At 37.5% G+C, this 25527-nt stretch overlaps 3 protein-coding genes across 9 annotated transcripts; 2 read left to right on the top strand and 1 right to left on the bottom strand.

The window, feature by feature from the left end:
• Nucleotides 1-78: 78 nt before the first annotated feature.
• LOC105278110 (zinc finger BED domain-containing protein 1) lies at nt 79-3524 on the top strand (the record flags this gene model as incomplete). Its single annotated transcript, XM_026968488.1, has 6 exons — nt 79-115; nt 980-1088; nt 1169-1404; nt 1454-1476; nt 1565-1610; nt 1696-3524. Coding segments are annotated over 6 exons (1983 nt in total), but the record flags the coding sequence as incomplete, so codon positions are not given.
• Nucleotides 3525-4647: 1123 nt separating this feature from the next.
• Nucleotides 4648-20742, top strand: LOC105278111 (AP2-associated protein kinase 1). Of its 3 annotated transcripts, none has more exons than XM_011336945.3 (14): nt 4648-5287; nt 6229-6344; nt 6437-6570; nt 6793-6904; nt 6997-7200; nt 7331-7434; nt 7576-7708; nt 7806-8069; nt 8237-8471; nt 8565-8916; nt 9100-9241; nt 9659-9908; nt 10023-10067; nt 15256-20742. In XM_011336945.3, exons 1-14 carry the CDS (start codon nt 5173-5175, stop codon nt 17415-17417), a joined length of 4368 nt encoding a protein of 1455 aa, XP_011335247.1. In that variant the 5' UTR covers nt 4648-5172; the 3' UTR covers nt 17418-20742. The 3 variants fall into 3 exon arrangements, with proteins under 3 accessions (XP_011335247.1, XP_011335246.1, XP_011335248.1); XM_011336944.3 differs by having other exon boundaries at nt 4649-5287; nt 10020-10067; XM_011336946.3 differs by having other exon boundaries at nt 4652-5287; nt 9100-9232; nt 10020-10067; nt 15256-17417.
• On the bottom strand, nt 20644-25370 carry LOC105278112. Of its 5 annotated transcripts, none has more exons than XM_011336949.3 (5): nt 24012-25370; nt 23526-23670; nt 21775-22323; nt 21269-21473; nt 20644-21134 (listed from the first exon to the last, which is right to left on the bottom strand). In XM_011336949.3, the coding sequence occupies exons 3-5, from the start codon at nt 22116-22118 to the stop codon at nt 20934-20936; spliced, it is 750 nt and encodes a 249-aa protein (XP_011335251.1). In that variant the 5' UTR covers nt 22119-22323; nt 23526-23670; nt 24012-25370; the 3' UTR covers nt 20644-20933. The 5 variants fall into 5 exon arrangements, with proteins under 5 accessions (XP_011335251.1, XP_011335252.1, XP_011335253.1 ...); XM_011336950.3 differs by having other exon boundaries at nt 23526-24112; nt 25108-25370; XM_011336951.3 differs by having other exon boundaries at nt 25108-25370.
• Between the last annotated feature and the right edge of the window lie 157 nt (nt 25371-25527).

The raw sequence follows: 25527 nt of genomic DNA, 5'->3' as shown, positions 1-25527 counted from the left end.
TTAAATATAAAAAAGAAATCTACAGTCAGTACCAAGGCGACTACCGTAAAAAAATTGTCTGACAATGAGTGTTTTTGAACTGAAACTGCATCTGCTCATGGATCCTTGAAAGAAGGTAATTCGTACTACGAATGTATAGTTGAATATAATTATTCATAACTGAAATAATATTCTAATCGCCGAGCAAGTAATATACTTCAATAAATTTTAATCGACTTCGGCATATCCTGATGTTAAGATAAATTTTCAATGTACTGTGTGCTAACTAACGCTAGACTTGAAACCGTAGTATTTCCTATAGAGAGTGAGATTTCACTTCAACATATAGGAGTATAAATTTTTGCTGTGAAAAATATATCCCCATTTTTTTCACTATAGCGATGGTAATTGCAGTTTCGAAAATTCTCTTTATTGCTTGTGCAGAATAAAAAATCCTTTTCCACAAATGAAGTATAGATAGAAAGAAAGTCCGCTCTACAGGACTTTATACTCAAAATGGAAAAAAGTTAAAAACTTGCATTTGTCTTTTCTAACTTTTTTCCATTTTGAGTATAAAGTCCTGTAGAGCGGACTTTCTATCTATACTTCATTTGTGGAAAAGGATTTTTTATTCTGCACAAGCAATAAAGAGAATTTTCGAAACTGCAATTACCATCGCTATAGTGAAAAAATAGTTCACTAGCAGCTCCAGCATCCCATTAACATCAGGGGGTCTATTACGTATCTCTTCACGGAGTGAAAATGTGAAAAGTGAGCAAATTCACTAAGTGTTGACCAATCAAACTATAAATATTCTAGTAAAGTTGCTCATTTTTCACATTTTCACTCCATGAAGAGATACGTAATAGACTCCCAGGATATGCCGAAGAAGTCAATTAAAATTTATTGAAGTATAATTATTCATGTCCATTGATCTATTATTATTGATCTATTATCTGTGTCTATTATGATATTATTTCTCTTTCTGCTCTTTCTGAAGATAAACAAGCTTTCTCCCAGAGAGCTTTTTCATCTTCGACGCCATTGTCTACAAAGTCGACCAGCATATCCACAGTCAGTACGAAAGCTGCAACTTTTATCACGAGGTCGTAAGTAAAAATATATATTTGATACGTAACACTTTGACATACCAACAATATATGTACCTAACAATATGTACTGTTCACAGGGAAGGCGTGCTTAATCGCACCTCCACATTGAAAAGCCAAGTTTGGGACAGTTTCACGAAAATAGATGCAATGACTGCTCGATGTCAAATCTGTACAAAGATTCTCAAACACGGTGGAAACACTACGAATTTATCGCAGCATCTTAATCGGAAGCACCCTACAAGATTACTCAAGAACACGTCCGTTGCCACAGGAAGCAAGCACAAGATCATTACTTATTTTGACACTGACAAGTAAAAGAAGGAGATTATCGGAAAGTGAAGATAATCCTTCGAAAAACGCAGACCAAAGGAGCATTCCAAGGCCGGTAAGTACACAAATTCATTCGAGATGTATCGGACAAATTTTACAATCGTTCATAATTTTAATAAAAATCAATTTTGGACTTTTCTCAGGTAAAGCCAGTCGGCAGCGATCAACAAATCGATGATTCATTCGCAGGTAATAATATATACATATGTAGAGTTTAACATTATGAGAGATCATTATGATTGTATGAGTGATTGACTATATTTTTGATTGCCAGATGGAGAAACGTCGTCCGAAAAAATTACTAACGCCATATTGTACATGCTTGCTATCGACTATCATCCTCTCTCTACCATCGAAAACGAAGGGTTCCGCACTCTCTTGAAGACGATAGCTCCACGATTCGAGATCCCATCAAGACGCACTATTGCTCGTTACATGAACGATAAATATCAACAGTTGTATGATATGTTCGAACGTGAGATTGCTCAAATTACAACACTAACTCTCGCGTGTGATATCTGGTCCGATATTTCAAATTATGGGTATTTATGGATAACTGCGCACTATTTACATAATAATAAAATAAAAAGTGGTTGCTTGGGCTTATTACCGTTGGAGGAAAGCCACACGGCACATTACATTTCGGAGATTCTTATGGAGGAAATTCAGTCATTTGGGATCAATCGAGAAACCGTGACAGCAATCGTGACTGACAACGGTGCGAACATTAAAAAAGCAACGATAAATTGTTTCGGTGCTTCCAAACACATCGAGTGTTTTGCTCACACCGTATCGCGTATTGTGCCCGATGCAATAAGTGCTACGCCTTGGATCGAACGAGTAATTACGAAAGTAAGATTCATTGTCACGCTAACGAAACGCAACGTCGCCGTTTCGGACGAATTACAACACCTGCAAGAACGAGACGGAAAAACGGAAGCGACGCTTCTCAAGTTTAAGCAAGACGTTCCTGCGAGGTGGAACTCCACTCTAATTATGATCGAGCGATTTTTGGAACTCCACAAATACGTATACCCGATCTCTCTCAAGTGCAAATTTGGGCCCGTAGAAAACGTTACGCGCGAAGAACTCGATTTATTACGGGATATAGTATTAGTTTCAGAACCTGTGGAAGATGTAATGACTGAGTGCAGTGGAGACACATACTTTACATCGAGTTTGATAATTCCGATTACCAACTGTATGACGATAACTATCAGGGCATGCAATCCGTCCACTGAAATAGGACAACGGTTCCAAGAAAAGCTTTTAGCGGAATCACATCGTCGATTTAAAGATTATGAGTCTCGCGAGCTGCTCGCGATATCGACTATTCTTGACCCGCGGTTTAAAAAACTGCACTTTCAAAAGCCTCTTTGTGCCGCGAATGCAGTCAAAACAATCAATGCGATTATTAAATCGGCGATGGCGGACGAAAATAAATCGCAGGTAGCAAACGATAGCTTTTGGAGTTATCACTATAAACTCGTTTCCAACTGGAATCAGAGGGTATCTTCCAATTCCGGTCTCACTCTCGAACTCGAACATTATCTAAATCGGCCGGTTATCTTGCGATCCGAAAACCCTATCGAATACTGGAACAAGTGGAAAGTTGTGTATTCGACACTACACTCATGCGCTCTAAAATATTTAAGCATTGTTGCTACATCCGTCCAGTCAGAGAGATTATTTTCAAAAGCCGACACGATTGAGGCTGAACGTCGTAGTCGACTTACGGGAGAAAAACTCAGTATATTGGCATTTCTTAGTTCCGTCGACAAAGAAGACTATTGGCATATTTCATAAACAGCGTTTATAACTTTCTTCATGTAATAACTTGTGTACCTGTATTGACCGTAATCTTATTATTTAAGCTGATAGTTCCTACTGTTCCTACTGTTATATGTTCCTATATCTTTCTACTGTTGATATATTAATTTGATATAATAATTTATACAAATTGATATGTATAAGAATTTTAATAATATAATATAATATATAAATACGTGATATATAATATCAAATTTCTTAAGTTTTCAACAATTATTATAACCTGCTTCTAAAGCCTCTGTGTTTGCTTCCATTGTACTATTTTTTATTGCATAAATATTGTTAACAAAACTTATTTTTATGAACATAAAATTTATTATTAATGTTTTCTTTGTGTAGGTATATATTTGCAAGCAGACATAACTTTGGAATTACAAAAATAAAGTTGGAATTGTAAATCGTCATACGACGTTCAAATCATCACCAGGAACATCAACATCTCTTGCTCAATTTTGTACATGAATAAAAAGAATACTATAATCAGAGAGAACCTGAGAGCGGCCACGCTGCCGTTTACACCCATAGTTTTGCATTGAGAAATTTGAGAAATACAACACCGAATGTGAACTTACATTCCATTTAACATGCACATGATCTTTTGTCATTATGAAATCATGTGCATGTGCATGTTAAATGGAATGTAAGTTCACATTCGGTGTTGTATTTCTCAAATTTCTCAATGTAAAAATATGGGCATAAACGGCAGCGTGGCCGCTCTTAGGTTCCTCTCTGCTATAATACTTAAGATATGCATACTAGTTTGAAATAAGAAGTTTTATTTTAGTTTTTCTTTGTCAAAATTTAATCGCTTTTTATTAGATTCTTGACGGTTTCTTTTCCCTTTTAGCTATAACTATTCAAGTCAAGGCGCGCTTTATTTTGGTAAAAACGAATCGATTAATGTCGATATATTCAGCAAAACATCGATTTCCAAACATCGATTATTTTCGAATCGATGCTTTTTTAAAACATCGCCCACCACTAGGCCAGTAACCATAGTATAACTAGTAAGCGCACTCAGTCTTTTATTTCGCTTTGCGCTGATCCCTTCTGCGCATCGCCATGTTTTTGGTAGCGACCAATGAGACAAGTTTGGTATATGTAGTAGTTTAAACCCAGTTACTAGCAGTCACTTTTCTTCGCACGTCTTTTTCAGTAAAATAATCAAACAAGAACAAGCGCTTATTTCTCTTCTTTTAAAATTTATTTAAATATTTACAGAATTAAAAAAATATAATTACAGAATATTATCTAATTTATAGAAAATATATAAAATATCAGCGCGAGAAGTCCGTCATGGGTGTTCGCCCTAACGTCACACGCACGCGCACACCCGTGCGACGCGTGCACCGCTGCATCACGCATGCGCAAAACGACGAAAAGCGGTACCGCCAACGACCAAGTATTCAACCATTTAGTTACCAATGGACAGTTTGACATTCGGCCGGAAGTCGTGCACATATGTTTCCGACGTCGCCGTTGCAGAGGCGCGACTGCGCAGTCGGCTACGGCCTGAATATGTCGACTGGCTGAAGAGCGGAGGTGCGGAGTAATGCATGATACGTAGACGACTGTTATCATGATCACCACCGTGGCGATCTCCTTCGGTTGAGAGTGCCGGGCTCGATTTAACGCGCCGAGACGCGTTGCCGCGCGACGCATTCATCGAGAACCAGTCCTAGTTCTCCTCGTGGAAGCAGAAGTAGCAGCAGCAGCAGAAGGAGGAGGAGGAGGAGGAGAGGCCGAGTTGCGCGAGAGAGCGCCGCGCCAGATCGCTATCGCTGCCGCTGCCGTGCCGTGCCGTATCGTACCGTTCCGGGGGCGGTGATCGGCGAGATCTCCGAGCAGCCGCAGCGGAGCGCGGGGAGCGCGGCCTTATGTCAAATCGACGACGGCGACGACGACGAGGCAGCGCGCCAACATGAAGAAGCTATTCTCGAAGATCGACAACACGTCAAAGGAGCCCAACAGCTACCTGGGGAAGGTGTTCGTCGTGGGCCGTCACACGGTCACCGTCGAGGAGGTCTTGGCGGAAGGTAATGCAGTTCTGTCTGTCTGTCTCTCTCTCTCTTTCTCTCTCTCCCTCTCTTCGGAGGATCTGCGTCGTTTCGATCGCCACGGCGTTCCAAGCGGAACTTCATTTAAGCCCTATTTGGAACGTGCGGTTCAACTCCGCTCCATTTCTGTGCCATTTCCATCCCAACCTTACCAAACGCGCGCGACGACCCTCCCGCCCCCACCTGGTGGCGCCGTCCCGCTTTTTTTCCCTTCTCGTTCGAATCGCGTTTCTCGCGCGCGGAATTATCGTCGCTCCTCCCCCCGGATCGGGGATATCCCAATCATCCTCGTGCCGATCACTCGATACGTAAGTACGCGGAACTCGCGGCACCGATAAGCGATAGCGGTAGGATTTCGTCCACATCCGGAACGGAACTGCCGAGCGTTATTAGGCTCATTAGCTCTTGGGAATTTTGCTCGTGGAATATTATTATACTTTGCGGAGCTAACGCGCATAAGTAATCGCAAGAAAAAAATAGCGTTGTCGTTTCCAAGGGAACAGCTGATTTACCTGTGACAGTTACACGTTTTGCGAGAGTTTATTCCGAGCTTCTTGGAAATAATTCGTGTTATTACTGGGTATTAAAGTAACATTGTGGTGCTCTCGTTGTTAAGCGTCAAAGCTGGTGGAGAGAAATTGATTGGCCAATCAGCACATGTACCTTGAGATAAAACGTGAATGTTGAAATGTATTATATCTTTTATCACTTACTTTATTTGCGCGGACGATTGACGTTTATTGTAATTATATCTGCATCAAATTACGACGTACAGTGCGTTTCGCTCTGTAATTCGATTGTTACAATACAGTTGAAAATTCTGTCAGTATGATTATGTAACTGATATACCTCGCGTATATTTCATGAATTGCCATAACGTTAAAGTAAAACAGTAATTTGATAGAATTATTGTTTTACAGGTGGGTTCGCGATTGTATTTTTGGTCAAGGCCTCAGGTGGACGGTATGCACTTAAACGCATGTACGTCAACAATGAACATGATCTCAATGTGTGCAAAAGGGAGATACAAATTGCTGTGAGTAATGAGTAACACGATACATAACATAAACTTTTTCTCTATCGGATATAAAAATGTGCGATACTTATTTTGGACGTTTCTGTTCGCAGAGCAACCTGAGTGGTCACAAAAATATCATAGGATATGTAGATAGTAATATAACTCACACTGGAGGAGGAGTACACGAACTTCTACTTTTAATGCCTTATTGTAAATCTCAAGTTCTCCAAATGATGAATACCAGGTTAGGATTAATCCTGTCGTAAGCACAGACTGCTCTTAACGATAATATTTCCAAGTTACGCATGACATCTGACAACGTACTCACATGATATCTGCACTTGTGCCTTGTACGTGTGTACGATTGCATGATACTGCTGTACTTATACTTACCTAGGGAATTGTATTGGATCTGAGAGTATTAAATTTTATGAGATACATTAGCGACGTCCTTTTTTTCTCGCAGGTTGCAAACAGGTTTCAGTGAGTCGGAAGTTCTACAAATTTTTTGTGACGTTTGCGAGGCTGTATCACGGTTGCATCACTGTCAGACTCCCATAATTCATAGAGATCTCAAGGTGAACTATTTAATAGCTGTTATGTAACACTATGGTGGGCGTGTAGACGCGGACGTACATAGATTGATTTGCGTTCGATTATGTTGCGACAGGTCGAAAATATACTGCTCGCTGACAGTGGACACTACGTTTTGTGTGACTTTGGATCGGCGACGGGAAAAATTCTGAATCCCAGCATCCACGGTGCTGCGGTAGTCGAGGAAGAAATCAAGAAGTATACTACTGTAAGCTACAGAGCACCTGAGATGGTCGACATGTACTGTGGAAAACCTATTACAACGAAAGCGGACATATGGGTACTATATATGTTTAAACATACGTGTGTGTGTGTGTGTGTGTGTAGTTGTGACATAAATTAATTCGAAATTAGAAAATGAGTTTTGTCGGCTTCGCAATTATCTTTACACAGAGTTCTTGTTTTTTCAGGCTTTAGGATGCTTGCTGTATAAACTTTGCTATTTTACGCTACCGTTTGGCGAGAGTACGCTCGCCATACAATCTGGAAATTTTACTATACCGGATAATTCAAGGTATGCACATAACTGAATTCTTTAGGTCATATATATATAAGCAATTTAACGAATAAAACGCACTGGAAACTTCGAATTTGTAATATTACGCGCGTCATTTTTCTTTGAATCAGAGAAATGCTTTAAAACTTTATGTTATAGATATAGCAAAGCTCTGCACTGTTTAATTCGATACATGCTCGAGCCGGATCCCGATCTACGCCCTGACATTTATCAAGTTTCCGTAATTGCTTTCCAAGTTCAAGGAAAGGAGTGTCCCGTACAAAATTTGCATGTACGTAAATATGACAAACACTGAAAGGAACTCCGACAAATCCGAAACGTTTTGTTTAACAACATCGATTTTCGGGCGGTTTTATTCGACTTTGCAGAAAGTCCCAACGCCAACGATAGAATCGTTACCGTGTCCGCCCATGGAATCCGAGAGCATTAAAAGATCGTCGTCCGTGAAAACTCCAAAGCCTATATCTATAACGACAACGGTCGAGGGCACGTCCGTGACGCCGCGACAAAGACCGAAAGGGCAAGCGGTCAGTACAGGACCCATCAGCTTGAGTGGCCAGATCGTGGGACAGATATCAGGCCAGGGAAGCCAATCGCAAAATACGCCGGGAAATTCTCTGACTTACGTTCAAGTAAGACAAACAAACTGCTCTTACATATTTATAATAAATATACAGCTTGATTGAATTTTATTAAGGGGAAGGTTTTAGATATTTCTAGCAAAAGCCTAACTAATTACGCCATTATTAAAATAATTTAATATTATTGTTATAACTTGATTATATCTCGTCATCGCCAGGTATCGCCGCACGTTTGTACTCCCAATCAAAATGTCCCTTTCGGCCAGTCGCCAGGACAACCGTCGCAGTATAATCAGTCGCAGAGTCCGATGATCAGTCACTCCCCTCTAACTCAACAGTCACCCGTCACCGTTCAGGATAAGAGTGCTTTTTATTTCGACTCGAGGCAGCACGACGCGAGGACAACGACGAACGTGACCGAGAAGACTTTGGAGGCTCTATTCCCATCGTCAGGTAAACGAGACAATTATTTAAGCGTGGTTAAATAAATGTCCACAAAATAAATGTAAAAATAATCGACTGATTTCCGTGCGATTATTTTTACAGGATATCCAGATCCGTTTAAAGACGACGCGAGGGTGATGCCGCCGCCTACCAAGATACCGCCCCCTGTTGCTCCTAAACCTGGGAAAATTCTCCCGAAACTATCGAATCCTAGTTACCCATCGTCATCCAAGTACCCACCGGTTACTTCATTGCCATCGAAGTTATCCATTCCGACAACAGGGCCTAACAAAGTGACTTCATCGACGGTAACGCCGCCAGCTTTACCGAAACCGGTCAACAAAACGGAGAGCTTGAGCCAGAATATAAGCTCGAGCATATCTCCACCTGACAGTCCGACATTGTCATCCTCGCGACACAGGAGGAACGTCAGCGACACGAGTGCTTTTAACAAGTAAGTCCGTTTTATTGTTTGCATCGCAGCTTTTGCAGCGTTTTTCTAAAATGCTCCGTGAGTCTTTTAACTACGAATTGCCCGAAGAATAGGAAAGTTTTGAGAGAGATCGTGGGATTTGAATGTTGTCTTGTTTCGTCAAGATTATTGTTTGTATTACAGTAGCCATTTCGATGTTTACAGAGCGTTCGCAACTGAGACCACTCAATTCTTAGCGCCATACGAGGCTTCGGTGAAGCCGCGTTCTGACGATACCACTACGCCCCCAGAACTCCCAAGTGATATAAGGCCTTGTATAGCAACTAGTGCCTCGCATGTACGTGTTGTAAGTAATGAAGCGCACAATTTTATTTTTATTTTTGTTAAAAGCCATTGATTTCGAGATACGTATTATATTTTATATTATTTTAATTTCTCTCTATCATAATTTCGTGTTATAATCATATTTAATGTTACACAAGAAAACCGGAAATTTCTGATAGACGTTAAAACTGACTTATGACGCGAGCGGAATAATAAATGTTTTTATGTAAAAATATCGCGTAAATTATAACAAATATGCGATTTCGTTCTGTTTTTACATACTTCCAATTTAATTCTTTATATGTTTCGTGATTGTATATTTTTATTTTATGCACTGCACTATCATTAATGATACTCCTCTACGATCTCAAACATCTAGGATGTTGATCCTTTTCGGAAAAAAATGTGTAGCTAAAAAACTTGCGTACATTCTTATCAGGGCGAACTCTCGAGCCTAATGGGATCAGAAGGGAGATCGATGAGCGCAGATGTAGCTGCGTGGAATCCGTTCGAAGATGTACAGCCGTTTAATCAGTTAACGGAAGATCATATCTTTGGTGCTGAATTTGACAAAATAAGAAGGGGAAGCAATACCAGTATCAGTGGAGTGAAGAGTCGCGAGAGTCTTGTCATGACGTACACCGAGCTACCAGAAGATCCCTTTGAATCCGCACCCTTCAGTCTGCCAAGTAAGCGTCGCTTTAATAAAATAAGATTCCGCATAATCGAAAATCACTTTGGATACAGGTGAAAATTATAGCAAGATTAAAGTATCTATTAATGTTTAATTTTTTTTTTAGCAGGGAAGAAGAATAAGATTGGATCAAAGACTGCTGCTATTGCTGGAGGTAATGCATAAAAAATCCTTCTTAGACTGTTCTTCACTATCTCTCTCTCTCTCTCTCTCTCTCTTCTACTGCTCTTACATTAATCTATTAATCTGGACTTGATTTAAAATCACTCGTGCGTTCGCTGTCTTAATACTTAGTTTCTTACTTTTGCCAGATCATTGCTACATGAGATTTCTGTAGTCATAACCATTGTCTTTCGTTTCCGAGGGGTCTCAGCTGTGTATACCATAGAAATTTGGCAAATTCAGTATTTAACTTGTTGAACAGTGCGTTTTGCAAAGTAATAAGTTTTGACTGCACATTCACAACTGTAGGAAACAAATTTGTTTATCGTAGTTTTGCGTGTATCATTAAATATACAGAATTGTAAAGATCAGTTACTCTGTCGATTGATGTAGGTAATTTAATCGTTGAGATTTTTATCGTTATTTAATTTAGCTCGTCGCTAAATGTGTTAAATAGCTTTACAAAAAATGGATTATCTTTGGTATACAACTTAGACTGTCTCCAGAATTATATGTTACTTTTAGCTTTACACGTAGGATAAGTCCGGAAATATTCTTGGAAGTGTTGGATATGTCATAATTGTGGATTTGGAACATCACATTTCTGTTTATGTTTTTACACCTTCTTTAATAACACATTTAAGTGGACGTAGTTAGTTTTAATTATAAAATACTTGCTTTTTTAATTTACCTTCATGCAATTGTCATTTTAAAAATTTATCACAGCTTAAAAGAGTCTTGACTCATAATAATACGTATAAAGATACAGATTAATAATATAAACAAAAGGAATGCTTTATTTAAAACTAAACAAAGTTTATTTCAAAAAGAAATAACGTTTTCTTCTTTATCTTCTTTCATTTATATTAAATTTGGATGGAATAAATTTGGATTTTCGTGTTCAAATTGGGATGATCATTGAATTATCTATTAATATCAGTGCATATTTATACATGACGCTTTTTTTATGGATCCCAGACACTAGATATATAATAAAAATCAGCACATATTTTTGTGTAGTTCCATGTACATAAATCTTAATTTTTATTAATAAACAAAATTAAATATCATAATGAGAGGAGAGAGAAGAGTAATGTGTCAAGATAATAACAAAAATAACAATTTTCCCTTTCAATTGAATAAATATAAAACTTGATTTGTGATATAATAATAAATTACTAGTGATAATATCGATAACATTGTTAAATTACCTTATTAAATTTATTAAGGAAAGATGATTTATTTTGAAATGGTATATGTATAAATAAATAAACTATGAATTTCTATTATCACTTAATTTGCCAAAGATGTGGATACGGGATAAAATTGTAAAGCTTCAATGTATATTGAACAACAATAATATAGCTTTAGCTAATAATGAATTTCAAAACTATTTCGCGCTTTTTGGACAAATCATGTTTGTTAAATATTGATAGACAATGGATAGAGTACGATTTGTGGACAAATTCTTATTTCTGCACAAAATGAATCTGAATAATAGTGCATTCAAAATTATTTTTTCAAAAGTAAATTAAATACAGATAGATCTGTATTTAATACAGATGATCTGTATTTCATTATCTCATAATATCGTTTGCACAAAATATTTATATAGCTTTTATTTAAATTATTATTGTGTTAATCCTCGGAATCTGTTTATTAAAATAATGCTTTCATGGAATATTTCTTGTTTATATAAATACACTGATAACTGTTTTAAAATGTTTTGTTACTGCCATGAGTGTTATAATAGAGAGATAATTGAAGTACTTTATTTACTTTATACACCAGCAAGAGTATTTGCAAAAAAGATCGTGACGAAGATCTGCTCAGTTATGCTCAATTACGCAAATAGAGATGGTAAAGCATTACCAGTGAATCACATATTAACTTCTACTTACCTCAAATATAGCAAATTATAGCGTAAGAATAACACATCGAATATTAGACTTGAAGTACGATACATATTGATTATGTTATAGCAAGTGTAATTATAAAACATTGTTGAAGATATGAAAATATGAACATGTACGATAAGAAATTTCGTCTTCGATTTTATGATAGATGTTCCTATGGTATGTAGTGCACAAAGCGGGATTAGCTTTTATTTTTAGTGTACTTTTCCGTACGAAGTATAGTTGGTGTGTCGATAAAAGAAAGGAACAAATTAAAAATATTATATATATATATATATACATACATCACGCAACATGTGAAAAAATTATGTTATATATTATGTGATATACAAAGTTTAGGTACACTATTTTGTCCTACTCATACACACACACATATATATACATATATACGTGCAAGCGTATTGTGTGTTATAATAATTGTATTATATAGCATATGAAAATGTGGGAGAAGAATAGGTTTTAAGTATTTTAAGAAGATTATGCAATGTGATTAATGCAATACAGCAAGTAATATATTTTCAATGGAACTGAATAGCTGCTCTTTCTTTTAAGACGCATCATCAACGACGATTTATTTGTAACTTTGATTTATTATGTAATTAAGCGGAAAATAATAGATGGCTAGTGATACCATAAACCTTTTCTTCCCACAAAATGATGATTCTGTGCGCAATGCGTGAACGTACGTGAATATACACACACACACACACACACACACCACACACACACACACACACACACACACGTACATAAAAGTAATTATATAAAAATCATAAGATTGTATCTGCTCACGCGGTGGTAATACTACAGTGACTGGCAAATAATATTTAACAATTTTGTTTCTTTTCTCGCTCTTCTTCCTCTTCGTCCTCATTTTGTTCACAGCACTTATTTCATTTCTTCTTTCCTTTACGTTTCTTCCTTCTCTCTCTCTCTCTCTCTCTCTCTCTCTTTTAGCTGTTGCTTTTAGGGCATTGACTAATTTGGGTTTCTCTTTGGTATAATTAACATTTCCCTATATTTGTTTGACTCGTATCGACTCTTAAAGATAAGATGATGTAATTCGGTATTTTGCAATCTATATTTGTAACGTAGAAGTAATGAGAAAATAGTATTTCGCTAAATTACATCACTTACCTTATATAAAAATGTAAAGATTACCATCTATTATGTGCTATTTGTACTTTTGTATATTTGTCTTATATGTTGGTCATTCACGAATGCGTTACTAATCGTATCAGACGACATATCTTACGATGCAATAAATGCTATAGGCAATCAATTAATCGATATATCACGATATATCGAGATATACTTATTAGAATCGTCATTCCTTTTAATGATATTTCTCGCTATATTGCAAAGTAACAATTTAGCTATAAACGACACGCGCAAATTAGCTTTCGAAAACTTATAGTTGAAATTAAACTCGTGCAGTTCAATATGAAGCGAATATAGACAATCTCTTCCTTTTTCACACTGGCACGAGTAGTATTACCAGAACCGCCGCCGGTTTGTTAATTCTTCCCTGAGCGTGTAAGTATATACATATATCATACAAATCCTTCAGGGTACAGTAAGGCGAAGACAATGAGAATAAATGTGCTTGTTTCTCTGTGAAAGTAGAATTTCCAAAAATTTACACCTATCTGTCCAATGTCTGGAACAACCTAATGAGTTTGGGAGGCACTTCTTTCATTCTGAACGGATTTTTACCGTTTGTTTGTGGAATTTTTTTCGTCTTGTCCTGCTTTGTTTGCCTCCCATGGTGTCTCTGATAATACGCACGCTATCTCGCAGACGCAGCGAGTTGAATTGCGAATATAATCCTGAAAAAAAAAAGAAACTTATTATCTACCTGTCACCACTGAACGTAAGCATGCATCTTCTTGTGATCTCTGTAGCGAAAGTTGTATGACAAAGAAAGAAAAAGAGAAATCGTTTTGCGAATTAAGAGCACTATAGGGGGCTGACAAATATTTCGGACAGTATCTTTCTCTCGCTGTATTAAGACAAATAATGTTGCAGCAATAAAAATGTAAATTAGCATACGGAGTATTTGTTTTTTCTGAATGCTACTGGTATAAAACGCAGCAATACTCTGTTACTTTAAGATGTGAATTACGTCGATAAATAATCTAATTCAAATGAACACACACATGTAACTGATAAAAGATATTCTATCGCGTGTATTCTATCGCATTAGCTGTTGAAGCGAAAACAGCTGCTTACTCAGGTGCACTCAGAGCATTACTGCGTTTTTGACATTTTTCCTTAACCCCCTGAATCTGATTAGGACTGTTCCAGACCTATTGGTGACGGTACTAACAATAGCTTACACTAGCATACGTCTGTTGTATTATTTTCTTTTCATCGACGGTCTAACATTATTTCTTCCAAAGTCCATTACAGTAAGACTGCAAATAATTATAGCACATCACACTCAGCAAAGTGCACTATCTGCAGCAGACCTAATCAGACATTTCCTTTCTTCTGGGCCTTTCTCTTTTGCAGGAATATAACTCTATACTTTTTATATTGGGTCGGTTGTATTTATAGTATTTATATTGGGTCAGTATATTTATAAGCATTATTAGGCTTGTAAATAATTGATTTAATCTATAATTATTAAAAGCAAGTGATACAAATATATTGATATTTATATAATATGTTTAAAAGATTTTATACGTGTAACATTAGCAAATTGTGTAAAACCTGAAGCAATGATTAGTAATTGTATCGTGAAAATATTTTTTATATCGATCAATTTAAATATATGATAGTCTCTGTTCTGTTGAATTAATATGGGGATTTATGATACTTATATGATTTTTAAATATATACAGAGATCTTCTAAAACGATGAAAAATTTTCTGTTATATTCACAGTACATTCTCTCTTTTAGGAAAAACATTTTAAATATTAAATATATATTATTCCTAGAAATAATAGATTTTTACATAATATATAAATTTTATTATCATAGATTTGGAGTACTCTGTATGTGTGCTCTAGCGTAAGAAAGTTGTTAGCCGCAAGGCTCGTTGCAAAATAATTATCAAAAATTATCTTTCTCTGACAAGGTCAGAAGTTTTAAAGTAAGAAAGTAATGTAGGTAAGTACGACATGAGCTTAGTTCTAACAGAGGTTTCTACTGCTTTGGAAATCTTAAAGTAGAAAATACTTTACCAGTATAAGAAACGTCTACACGTGTAAATAATCGGTTGATAATCATATTAATATATATAATACTCTGTTTTGCAGGAAAATCGACGAATGGTAGAGCGAGAGCGCCTCTAACGCAGTGGAATCCCGGGGTAGTCGAGCGCAGTGGTAGCGGCGGCGGCGTGGACGACGAAGCGTCCTTGATCACGGAATCGAGTCCAGTCTCGCCGCCGTTCGTTCGCGCGCCAGCGGAGGATCGTTCCAAGTATGAGAAACTGGCGTTCAACGCTGACGAGGTGTCCAGCGACAGTGACAAGGGCGCGAAGGAGGCCAAGGAGCGCGCGAAGAAGACGAAGAGGCGACGCGTGAAGAACGTGTTGAGCCGCAGGCGAAGAGTGGCGCACGAGAACACGGATAACGCGAATAATGCGACGAACGTGGATTACGAGTCGGACGACTCGATCGGCTCGGCCAGCGATCTGCGTGCGATGAACGACGAGGAGGGCAACGATCAGGAAAATGATGATGACGATGACGATGGAGGTAAGCGCGGTAAGCACGACGAGACCATCTCGGAGAGCGTGCGTACGTGCGGGAGTTCCGCGTACCATGCGGAATGCGAATCCGTGGCGACACACGAGGATGATTACAGATTGAAGAGGCCGAGGAAGCATCACTATCGACAGCAGGAGCAGCAGTTGCCGGTGATCGACGCAGATCCGATTGTCGGCCATCAATACGGCGAGAAACCGCTGCTGCTAGACGACGAGTTGGATCCCGAGTCCAAACCAGAACAGTCACACGGCGATCCCTTCGTACGGCATCAGTATGGCTCAAAGCCATTGCTATTCAACAACGGCGACAGCTCGTCCGACGATAACGAGAAATCGAAGTCACTGAACAATGGGATCTGGAAAGTCGAGGACGACGTGTTCGCTCTGGCACCTTTCCCCAGATCCAGCAGCTCCAGGAAGAGCAGTGACAGTCGCGAGAGCGAGACCAAGAACGCGGATCCCGGCAGCGCGAAGAACTCGCCTCACAATTCGAATCTGGTCACGCCGATCTCCAGCTCGCCCATACCAGCGGAAGTGTTCGCCGATGTCGTGGAAAACAAAGTGGCAGCACCACCACCACCGCCGTCCAAGCCCTGCAAATATCCCAAGAGTATTAGCACCGTAAATAGCAGAACTATTTACGAAGAGCCACCGTCGTTTCATCAACCGAACGTTCAGGCATCACCTGTCAAGGGTAGTCCTCACGTCAGCATCGCCGAGCAGGAGAACGAGGAGAAGGATCTCTTTGGTTCCTCTCCATTCAGTCCCAGCGGGTTCACCAATCCGTTCAACAACGTTCAGTCGAATTACGTGAACATCGATGCATCCAATCAGCCCATGTCGACGATTCTGAGCCCGGCAGGCTCGTCCACGTATATCGATTACGCTAATTGCATCTCGTTGCCGTCTCACAATCCACTACCAGATAATTATTGCGCTAGTCACCCGAATACAGTTGCATCCACGTCGAAATACGGCATGGTAACGGTGAACTCCGAGCCGGCGGTCAGCCAGGCGCCCTCTAAGGACCTTTTCGGATCCATCCCGTTTGAGGAATTCGCGTCGCTGAAGATCAACGAGCCCCAGCAACGTCCCACGTCTCTGTCACTGTCGCAGTCGCCGAGTTACGTAGACAACGTCGCGCTAACGACGACGTTGCCCATTAGCGTTATACAATCACCGAAAAACACCGTCGTTCACCTGACACCCACGCCACCGTCACAGTCGCAGCCACCACCGCCCACCTACACGATTCAGCCGACCACGCACACCGCCAGGATCACCGTGCAGGCGATCAACAGCGTCTCTAAGGTGGACATCACGTCTGACATGATATCGCCCATGTCACCGGAGCCGCTAGTGGTCGCGGACGACGACACGCCGAAGCACAATAAGAAGGACAAGTCGAAAGCGGACAAGTCCAAGTATCACTTGATCAATGAGAATCACGGCGACATTGTCAACGTGTTGTCGGCTCACAAGACGTCTTACAAAACTAAGTCGGTAAGTCACAAGAAAACGCCTAAAGGCAAAAAAAATACGGCCGCGACCGCGGGCTTCAGTAACATGAGCTTCGAGGACTTTCCCAGCGACGAGAACGAAGAGAGGCAAGCGGGACGAACGAAGGTGGCTCCCTTCGAGGTGATCCGCGAAGCGTCGGAAAAGCGATTTGGATCGTTGAAGAGGCGAAGTAATCCGTTCACCTGAAATGAGGCGATTTTCGCTAGGAGCTAGTTGATACAAGATCATTTATTAGGAATGTGGGAGCAGGCAGAAGATTAATATATGATACGTAGGTGATTGATCAATACGTTGTGCATATTGTAAGGATACTGATTACCTGGTTCTATACTCGTACGGTTTTTCCGATTGGTCAGAGAGTTGTTTTGTATGTATCATATGGATGCAAACAGCTAACGAGATATTAATCCCAGTATATAAAGACAAAGTAGTATTTGCAATTAGAAAATCGGTTGATATGCAGGTTGTATATGTATGTGTGTATATATGTATATGTGTGTGTGTGTATATATATATATATATATATACACACACACACACACACATGGAAAACAAAGGCAATTTACCTTTCAATTTCGAAAGCGCGAATTTGACGGCAGGGTGAAATTCCCAGTGACTAAAATTATATCTATTTTACATTATCCGTTTTCGATACATGCGTTTGTGAAAAAATACGAGATAAAGAAGTTATCTAAGAAGTTTTCATAAAAGATAATATAAAAGATAATATTTTACATTATTTAAAATGCTTTCATAATTATCTTGACATTAATTATCTTAATTTACAATATTTACAATTAGTTTGTTGTTGCTTTATAAATGTAACTTTTTTTCTGAATTAGCAAAGTTATGTAAAAATATATTAATACACCTATTTTTTATTTAAATGCTAAATTGGAAAATAAAAATGTACATTTAAAGGGGGAGGGAGGATGCTGTTGTACAGTTTCAAATACTTGTATATTTTTTCACAAACGTCGATAATGTGATGTGATAGCAGCAATTAGCTGCATTCGTTTATATCAGGAGGCATAGAGCATGAGAAAATAATATTTGTACGTGTACATGCCTAATTCACAAAATGTGTGCGTGGTGGATCGTATAAATGCGATTTACATTAAAGTCGGAAAGTATTAATTCATATACTACCACTTTTTAATTACTTTTGCATTTTTAGAACATTTACACAGACAAGACAGATAGCGATAAGAAATTAACTGAAAAAAGACATTACAGTAAAGGAAAACGTTGATTTTTTGTGAGAAGTGTGAGGGGAAGATACTTTCCAACATGTTTTAACACGAAACCAGGTTGTGGAACTTGGCAGCTCGATACCAAAAATAATAAATAGTAGATAGAGGAAGCTCGTGCATCTATTTTTGCAGCTAAGTCTTTTCACTACGTTTGTACTTTAAACATTTGTAGATTTCTACTAGTACAATCTACTAGTTCTTACAAAGCAATTTTTCTAAGAAAGTTGTCTAAACTGTACGTATGTATATCTATAAACTGCAATTTGTCGCAAAACTTAGCACCGGTAAAAATAAAGAAATTTTTATCGCGATTTCTCAAGTCCGAGAGATCGTACAACCGAGTTTTCCTCATACAAATTAACATAATGCATAGTTTACAAAATTCGATGTTACAAAGGCGCAGGTAGTAGCACAAAAATGATTTGTAATTAACATTTATCATGACCGCATCAAAACTTTTTGCGTCTCGATGGAACTTTGGTATCTCGATGGAAAAATAAGCAAGTTTGCTTAAAAGAATTAGCCTTATCGTGTAAGACTGACTTGCCGTTTAACAGTCTCGATTAATACGTAGATTATTGTATAAGATGACTACATACGCCTCTTTCTAATTGCTTGTATGATACGGTAAAGCATAAACGACTTGCTATTCGTATCAACTATTCAAAATAAACAGCGTGATTTCTGCGCTCACCATAATCGAGACCGTTAAACAATGTATACAAGCAGTAGAAGTGATACTAGTACGTAGTAACATAGTGTACTAGTAAAAGGATCCTCCTTGATATTTATTTCTACACACACGCAGTATTGAATCTGTATATACGTTAAATTATCTGATTCCGACAATTTGTGGATTTAATATGAAATTTTATAACTCGTAAAATTATTTGACTTTGTACTGCTAATATACTGCGCCTTTCTAATCAAGCCTATGGGCAAAATCTAGTTCAGTGTAAAAAGATGTGACAATATTACAAAAATGTTTGTAACTTACATGTTTTTATGCGCACGCATATATATATATATATATATATATATATATATATATACAAAAATGTAATATAATTTGTAGATATTAGCTCGTATATGATTAGGTGCCTTCCTTTATTAAGTAGCATTCATGCTTGCAGTCTTTGCTGTCGTGTAGTATATAAAAGCTGATAGTATTATAAGATAAACAGAGTCAATTGTATTTGTACGTGTAAGGGGGATAGTGTATCTGAAAAATGGGTTTCAGTTTAGTTCCTACACACAACGGTGAGATATATCCATAGGAAGTTGAACACGATTTTTCACACCGCTTCAACAGAAAAACAAGAGTGATTTACGTATATGCAAATAGGATTAGATGTCGGATTTCGGTAAAGTTGATTCGGCGAAGTCGACGAATTGAACGATTTGAATGTATTTATTGAACGTACAAGAGAGTTTCATTATTATATCAAATCTTAAAATGCTGTCATTCTGATGTGCACCGTGCATAAAGCAGAACGAACTTTCTAGATGATCTGAGAAACACCAAGCACTTGTAATTTAATTTTTGTCCTAAGAGGATGTAATCCGACTGCATAAATCCTTGCAGCACTTTATAATGGTGTAGATACGATATACATTCCTTTGAAGTTTTCATATGCTGTTATATTTATTATATCGTTGGTTTATATATATAGAGAGAGAGATTTCTTGTTTTTTTTCCATGTATAAATACGCAGGAAATAAAATAACTGTCACGGAAAATCGAATGAACTAACTTTACTAGTTCATATTCAAACTTTTTGTCACTGCCTGCAGTAATGACGTTATAGCATTTTTTTCCAGCTTTTGTTATTTCCTGATGTTACCTGCATTACTCGTACGCAGTTTGAGATTGTTAACGTACACTACGCGTGAGTCATCGACGATACAATTATTGTGTATTAAAAATAACAATTAATATAAAGAAATGATGCGTTTATTCATGTGTTAATTAAGTTAAAAGAATGCTGACTTTTATTCTTAGGACGATTAAAAATATATTGTTTCAATGTGTACACAAATGTAATTTATATGTAACATAATAATGCAAATCGTGTAAAAATGTATAAAGAGAAGAATGCGATTAAATAAAATACGAGAGAGAGGAATGCGATTATTTTCCACGGCAGCGGGTGAGTCTGTTTTTTTTTTTTTTTTTTGATAATAAGAATACGAAGAACATATAATTATTGAAGACACTATCTCTGTATAAAATGCATCAATAAAATATATACCATTAACACGCGAGCGTTAATCGTATGCGCGGTGTCCTGCATCTCATTTCTCCCGACGAGAAGTCTCTGCGATTGTTTTTATTAAACTTCACAGACACCAAGATGCCACGTTAATGTAAACGGTTCGTCGCACAAGCTGGTTTTATTGAGAGTATCACTCACAATCAGCAGCAAGAGCAGGATTGTTCTTCTAAACTTTACAGCCTCCTTCTCGCCATGATGATGTTTATCGTGCACGCGGCGAACCAGGCAAAGAAGTTGAACCAACTCGTGACTATGGCGAGCTGAAGTGCGATGCCCGTGTTGATTTCGCTGCTGCGTCTCCAATTGTTGGTGTCCGGCTGAACGTAATCCATGAAATCGAAAATTGCACCGCACGGCAGTCTGTTATGAATCGCCTGCGATACATATAAATAACTCTGATTCATACGTATAATTATAACATTTCCGTTGTGAATCGACTTCGGTGCTCGGAAATGAATTTTATCGTGGGAAGAATTGAAGAATGAATAAATAAACCGCTTATTCGTACCTGAACTTCACGGCCTCCCGAGCCCAACAGCTGAATGAGATTTCGCTTGTATTGCTCGCAAGTTTTGTAGTAGCCGTCCGTTATCACAACCACATGAGCGAGAGACAGACAACAAATCAACGCCGTGAGAAAAGCTACGGGCATCCATTGTTTAAACGTACTTCTCTTTTTCATGACCACAACGACTTCATCGTTAAAGCTGTTCCTGAAGAAAAAATTTAATTATCATTTAAATTTTTTTCTTATTTTTTTATTAATTTTATTAATTCCGATAGCGTATTAATAAAGGTCTATAAAATTTGCTTAAAAAATTCACATTTTTATTAAAAAAAGGAAATGGCAATTACAAAGCTTGCAAAGTTGTTTTTTTTTCTCTTATTAAAGATACGATTTCTTCAATTCTCTTCTTCAAGTTCTTTTATCGTGATCAATCTTATTAATCTGATTTCTAATAATTAATCTATGCAAACAGCCGGCGATAAGTTAAAAATTTATTCTGTAAATACCTGTCATCATGGTACGCTTGTTCGCGATTAATTCGCATAGGATCATCCAGATTCTTATGTATGCAACACCTGTACCCGTGATAACCACCGAGACACAAGCTGATTATGATGCCGGGTACGAGGCTGTACGAGGCAAAGTGACAGAGCTTCACGTCACCACCGATGAAAGTGCGAAACGTGTTAATGCCGTATAATATGCAGCCGCAGTCGATGTCGATGCAACTGTCTAATGTCCATGTCCAATGCTGCCATACAGTCACCAACGATATGATGGACGTGACGGAGTGTACCATGGAACTGGTGTACAATATCGCCAGCCAGAATTCCGCTTGCCTCGCATTCATGATGATCGCCTAATTTTTCTGTACTTATTTTTGTTACAATTGCAATTGAGATTTCTCAATATGTGTTCATCTATTATCTGCTTGTCGTGAATAACATAATTTATTAGTGGAAGCTACATGCAGTTTCCCTCTCATGTCAGCGAAAAAATACTCTTCATTTATTCCCATCTTGACCGTAGCTTGCATGCATCATGCGAGATGAGATCTAAAAGATTGAGAAAATAGATTTTATGAGCTTGATTGCCGTCCAGCTTTTTTATTTATGGATTTATGGATTTGTCAGAGCTAAAGTTGTCATTTCTCTTATTTTATTTTCAGCAGAGCGAAGATTTTCTTTTAAAATGCATGGAACAACAAACGCAGGATAATTTAACAGAAAAGAAGATATGGTTAATCTTTTTAATGACAAATAGTCAATTGAGATAATAAAAAGAACTTTAAAATTATGAAAGAATAAGATATTACAATTTTGTTAAATATTGTTTAATATCGTTTGATATTGTTAAAAGAACGAAACTCCGATAGTTAAATTTTTTATAACATAATTATGACTTTCAACGGATTCCAAAGATCCTAACTTCAGGTTGACTCGATTAAGATACATAGATTTAAATTCTTTCTTTTATAATTAATCACATTCAATTTATTTTATTAATTTTTGGGACTGTTAAGGGCCCGACACATTGTGATTGGCTGTGCGTAGGTGGAAAGTGCGAAGATTCACGTGAAATTATGAAACATGCGAGGCAGTTCTGGAACATATAAATATTTTGGCGAAGATACTATTTCTCTTCGTGCTATCGACAAATCTATTTTTGTCGGATAAGCGGTACGGCCCCTCGATTTTGTATAACTAAACTGTGCGTACGTCCAGCTCGCTGGCTCGTCTGTGAGGTCCTTCGGCATATTGCGGATGTCGTCAGGCCCACAATATAATATGTGTACTTGATTTTATGCCGAATATCACAAATTAAAAAAAAAGAATTTAATCCAAAACATCAAAGACGGTAATCAAGCTTATTAGTATCAGAATATCAATAAGAATATTAAGGCTTTCTATATTTATAAATTATCTGTTTTAATAATGTATATATATCAAATTATCTTAACATTTGGTTATTATGTTTTATACGATTTCTTTTTATAGAAAGGAGAGAGAGAGAGAGAGAGAGAGAGAGAGAGATGTTAGTAAAAATTTTAAACAGCATGATTTATAAAATTTGTTGCAAGCATTGAGTTGTCAATTGGAATAAGAAGCACTTTACTTAAGTTTTATCCATTTCTTCCTACTTTTTGTGATAAGCATACGACAAAAATAAGTTTACTTCGTTGTATCATTAATCAGATTTGAGGCGTAGTAATGCAAACGAATGGCGGTGAACGTGTAAACGAATAGAGTGCACTTACGACGCGACGGCCCGAATATTTTGCATATACACCTGTGAGGATCGAAGATGACTGAGTGACTGGAAGGTCGACTGCACTTACGTTGATTAGCGCCGACCGAGAATAATAAAACTCCCGTTCTCAGTCTAGCTAATATTAGCTGAAGCTAGAACCACAGAAGTGCTAATCAGAATTAATTAGCATCATTCGCTTTCTTTGTGGAAGATGATTAAATGTTGACATTTTCAAGATAATGCAAAACATGATGCAGGTATACAACGTACGTACAATGTAAAAATAGAACATGATAGTTATCTGTAGAGAAACTATAAATTGCATAAAATATGAAAAGGATTTTCCAGTTGTAAAATAAGCAGAAAATCTCAGATAAGAGAACCTGGCATAATATCAGTTATTTAATATCAGGAAAAAATATTTAAGTTGATATTTAAAATTAGAATTAAAAAGAAAAAGATTTAAAAAAATAATCAGAAAATAGTACTAAACCTTTCAATTGTCTTTTTTCCTTTCTCATTTCAGATCAAATTTTTGTTTAAGTTCATCATCTCATAGACAGAATTAGGATCGATTAAATTTTTATCTAAATCCTGAAATAAAATCATAAAACTATGGAAAAGTTTGTTAGATAGTTAAAAAAAACCTTGTTGAATATTCCAAGTCTAAAAAATTTAATTGCACTCTTCAATTTTAAACTCAACTTTACACCGTGTCACGCAAAATCACGTCCACCAGCGCCGGAAGATTCGAGGCAACTACTTTCGCGACTTCCGCTGGCCTTTTGTGCTACGTGTGCAACACGCAATGTATACGCAAGGATTACGTACACACGTGTCTTGTTTAAATAAGCCGTACATTTTCGTAAATATTCTTTCGTCACTGCACGATGTTCGACAACGGTCGTAGATCTTACAAATCAAATATTGACTCGATGCGCGCCATCAAGTCCAGTCTTTTCTTGCCAGATACGCGATATTCTTCAAATATTCTTCATAGACAATTAATTCGCTAATAACTAACTAATTATTGCTATTTTCGATGGTTTCCATCCATACATCGTTTAAAATCATGCACGTTTTTATTTTGCAGAACCATCAAATCATCATTGTGCATCTTTATGCATCTAAATCAATTTAAAAATTATAAAATTTCAAATTCTTATTTTGTTTACTTTTAATTAAAGATCTCTTAATTCCATGAGAGTCTCTACAAATATCTTTCTTATATCTTTAATTTGAAAAAATATGTCCAGATTAAATGCAGTTTTGCACACGTTGCAATTACCTGAAAGATATTGCAAACGTTCGCTTACATTGTCCGCTGAATTACATTGATAAATGTATCTGCCACAACGAAACGCTTGTAACAGATAAGAATATCGTACATTCAAATAGAGAGAACGTCTATTTTTGGATAATTAGTTCTTTGGTTGATTTCTTTGGTTGTGAGAAATGTACACCATCCGAATAATATGTTTGCGGTATATGAATAATGTTTCAATAAATATCTATCAGACTCGCTTTCGGTCCGGTTGTTCGTATGACATATGATGCAATACGCTCTACTTCTCGCACAATGTATTTACCATGAATGTCGTGCACCTTTAGGTCAGAGCCTCGCACAAAGAGCTTTCCCGAATTGCGTCTTATCGGGAAATCATATATCGGCACGCTTTTTTACGCGCATCAACCACTGATAAACTAAAGGTATCCAAACTGAATTTTCACTTAGCGCACATGCACACGGAAACCGTCAAATACGTTCTGATCGGTTGGAATTCTCGTAACGTACAAGAAACTTGATACGATACGATAGCGAGATAAACTCTGATAAGATTATCGCGCCGTTCTGGCAATCGTTGTCTATGCAAAGGAAAGCCGCAGCTGGTCTCGTAAAAAACGTGTAAGTGCATTTCGGATTATGGTTTACCCACATTTGTAAGTAAAAGGTTTGTTATTGTTATGCTCCATAAACATGTTGTCAAATAAATAGAGCGGTAAATTAT

Source organism: Ooceraea biroi, chromosome 3, assembly GCF_003672135.1.
Source record: "Ooceraea biroi isolate clonal line C1 chromosome 3, Obir_v5.4, whole genome shotgun sequence".
In the NCBI taxonomy this organism is placed as follows: domain Eukaryota; kingdom Metazoa; phylum Arthropoda; class Insecta; order Hymenoptera; family Formicidae; genus Ooceraea; species Ooceraea biroi.
The sequence above is the reverse complement of the archived record's forward strand: the minus strand, read 5'-3'. Positions and strand labels throughout refer to the sequence as shown.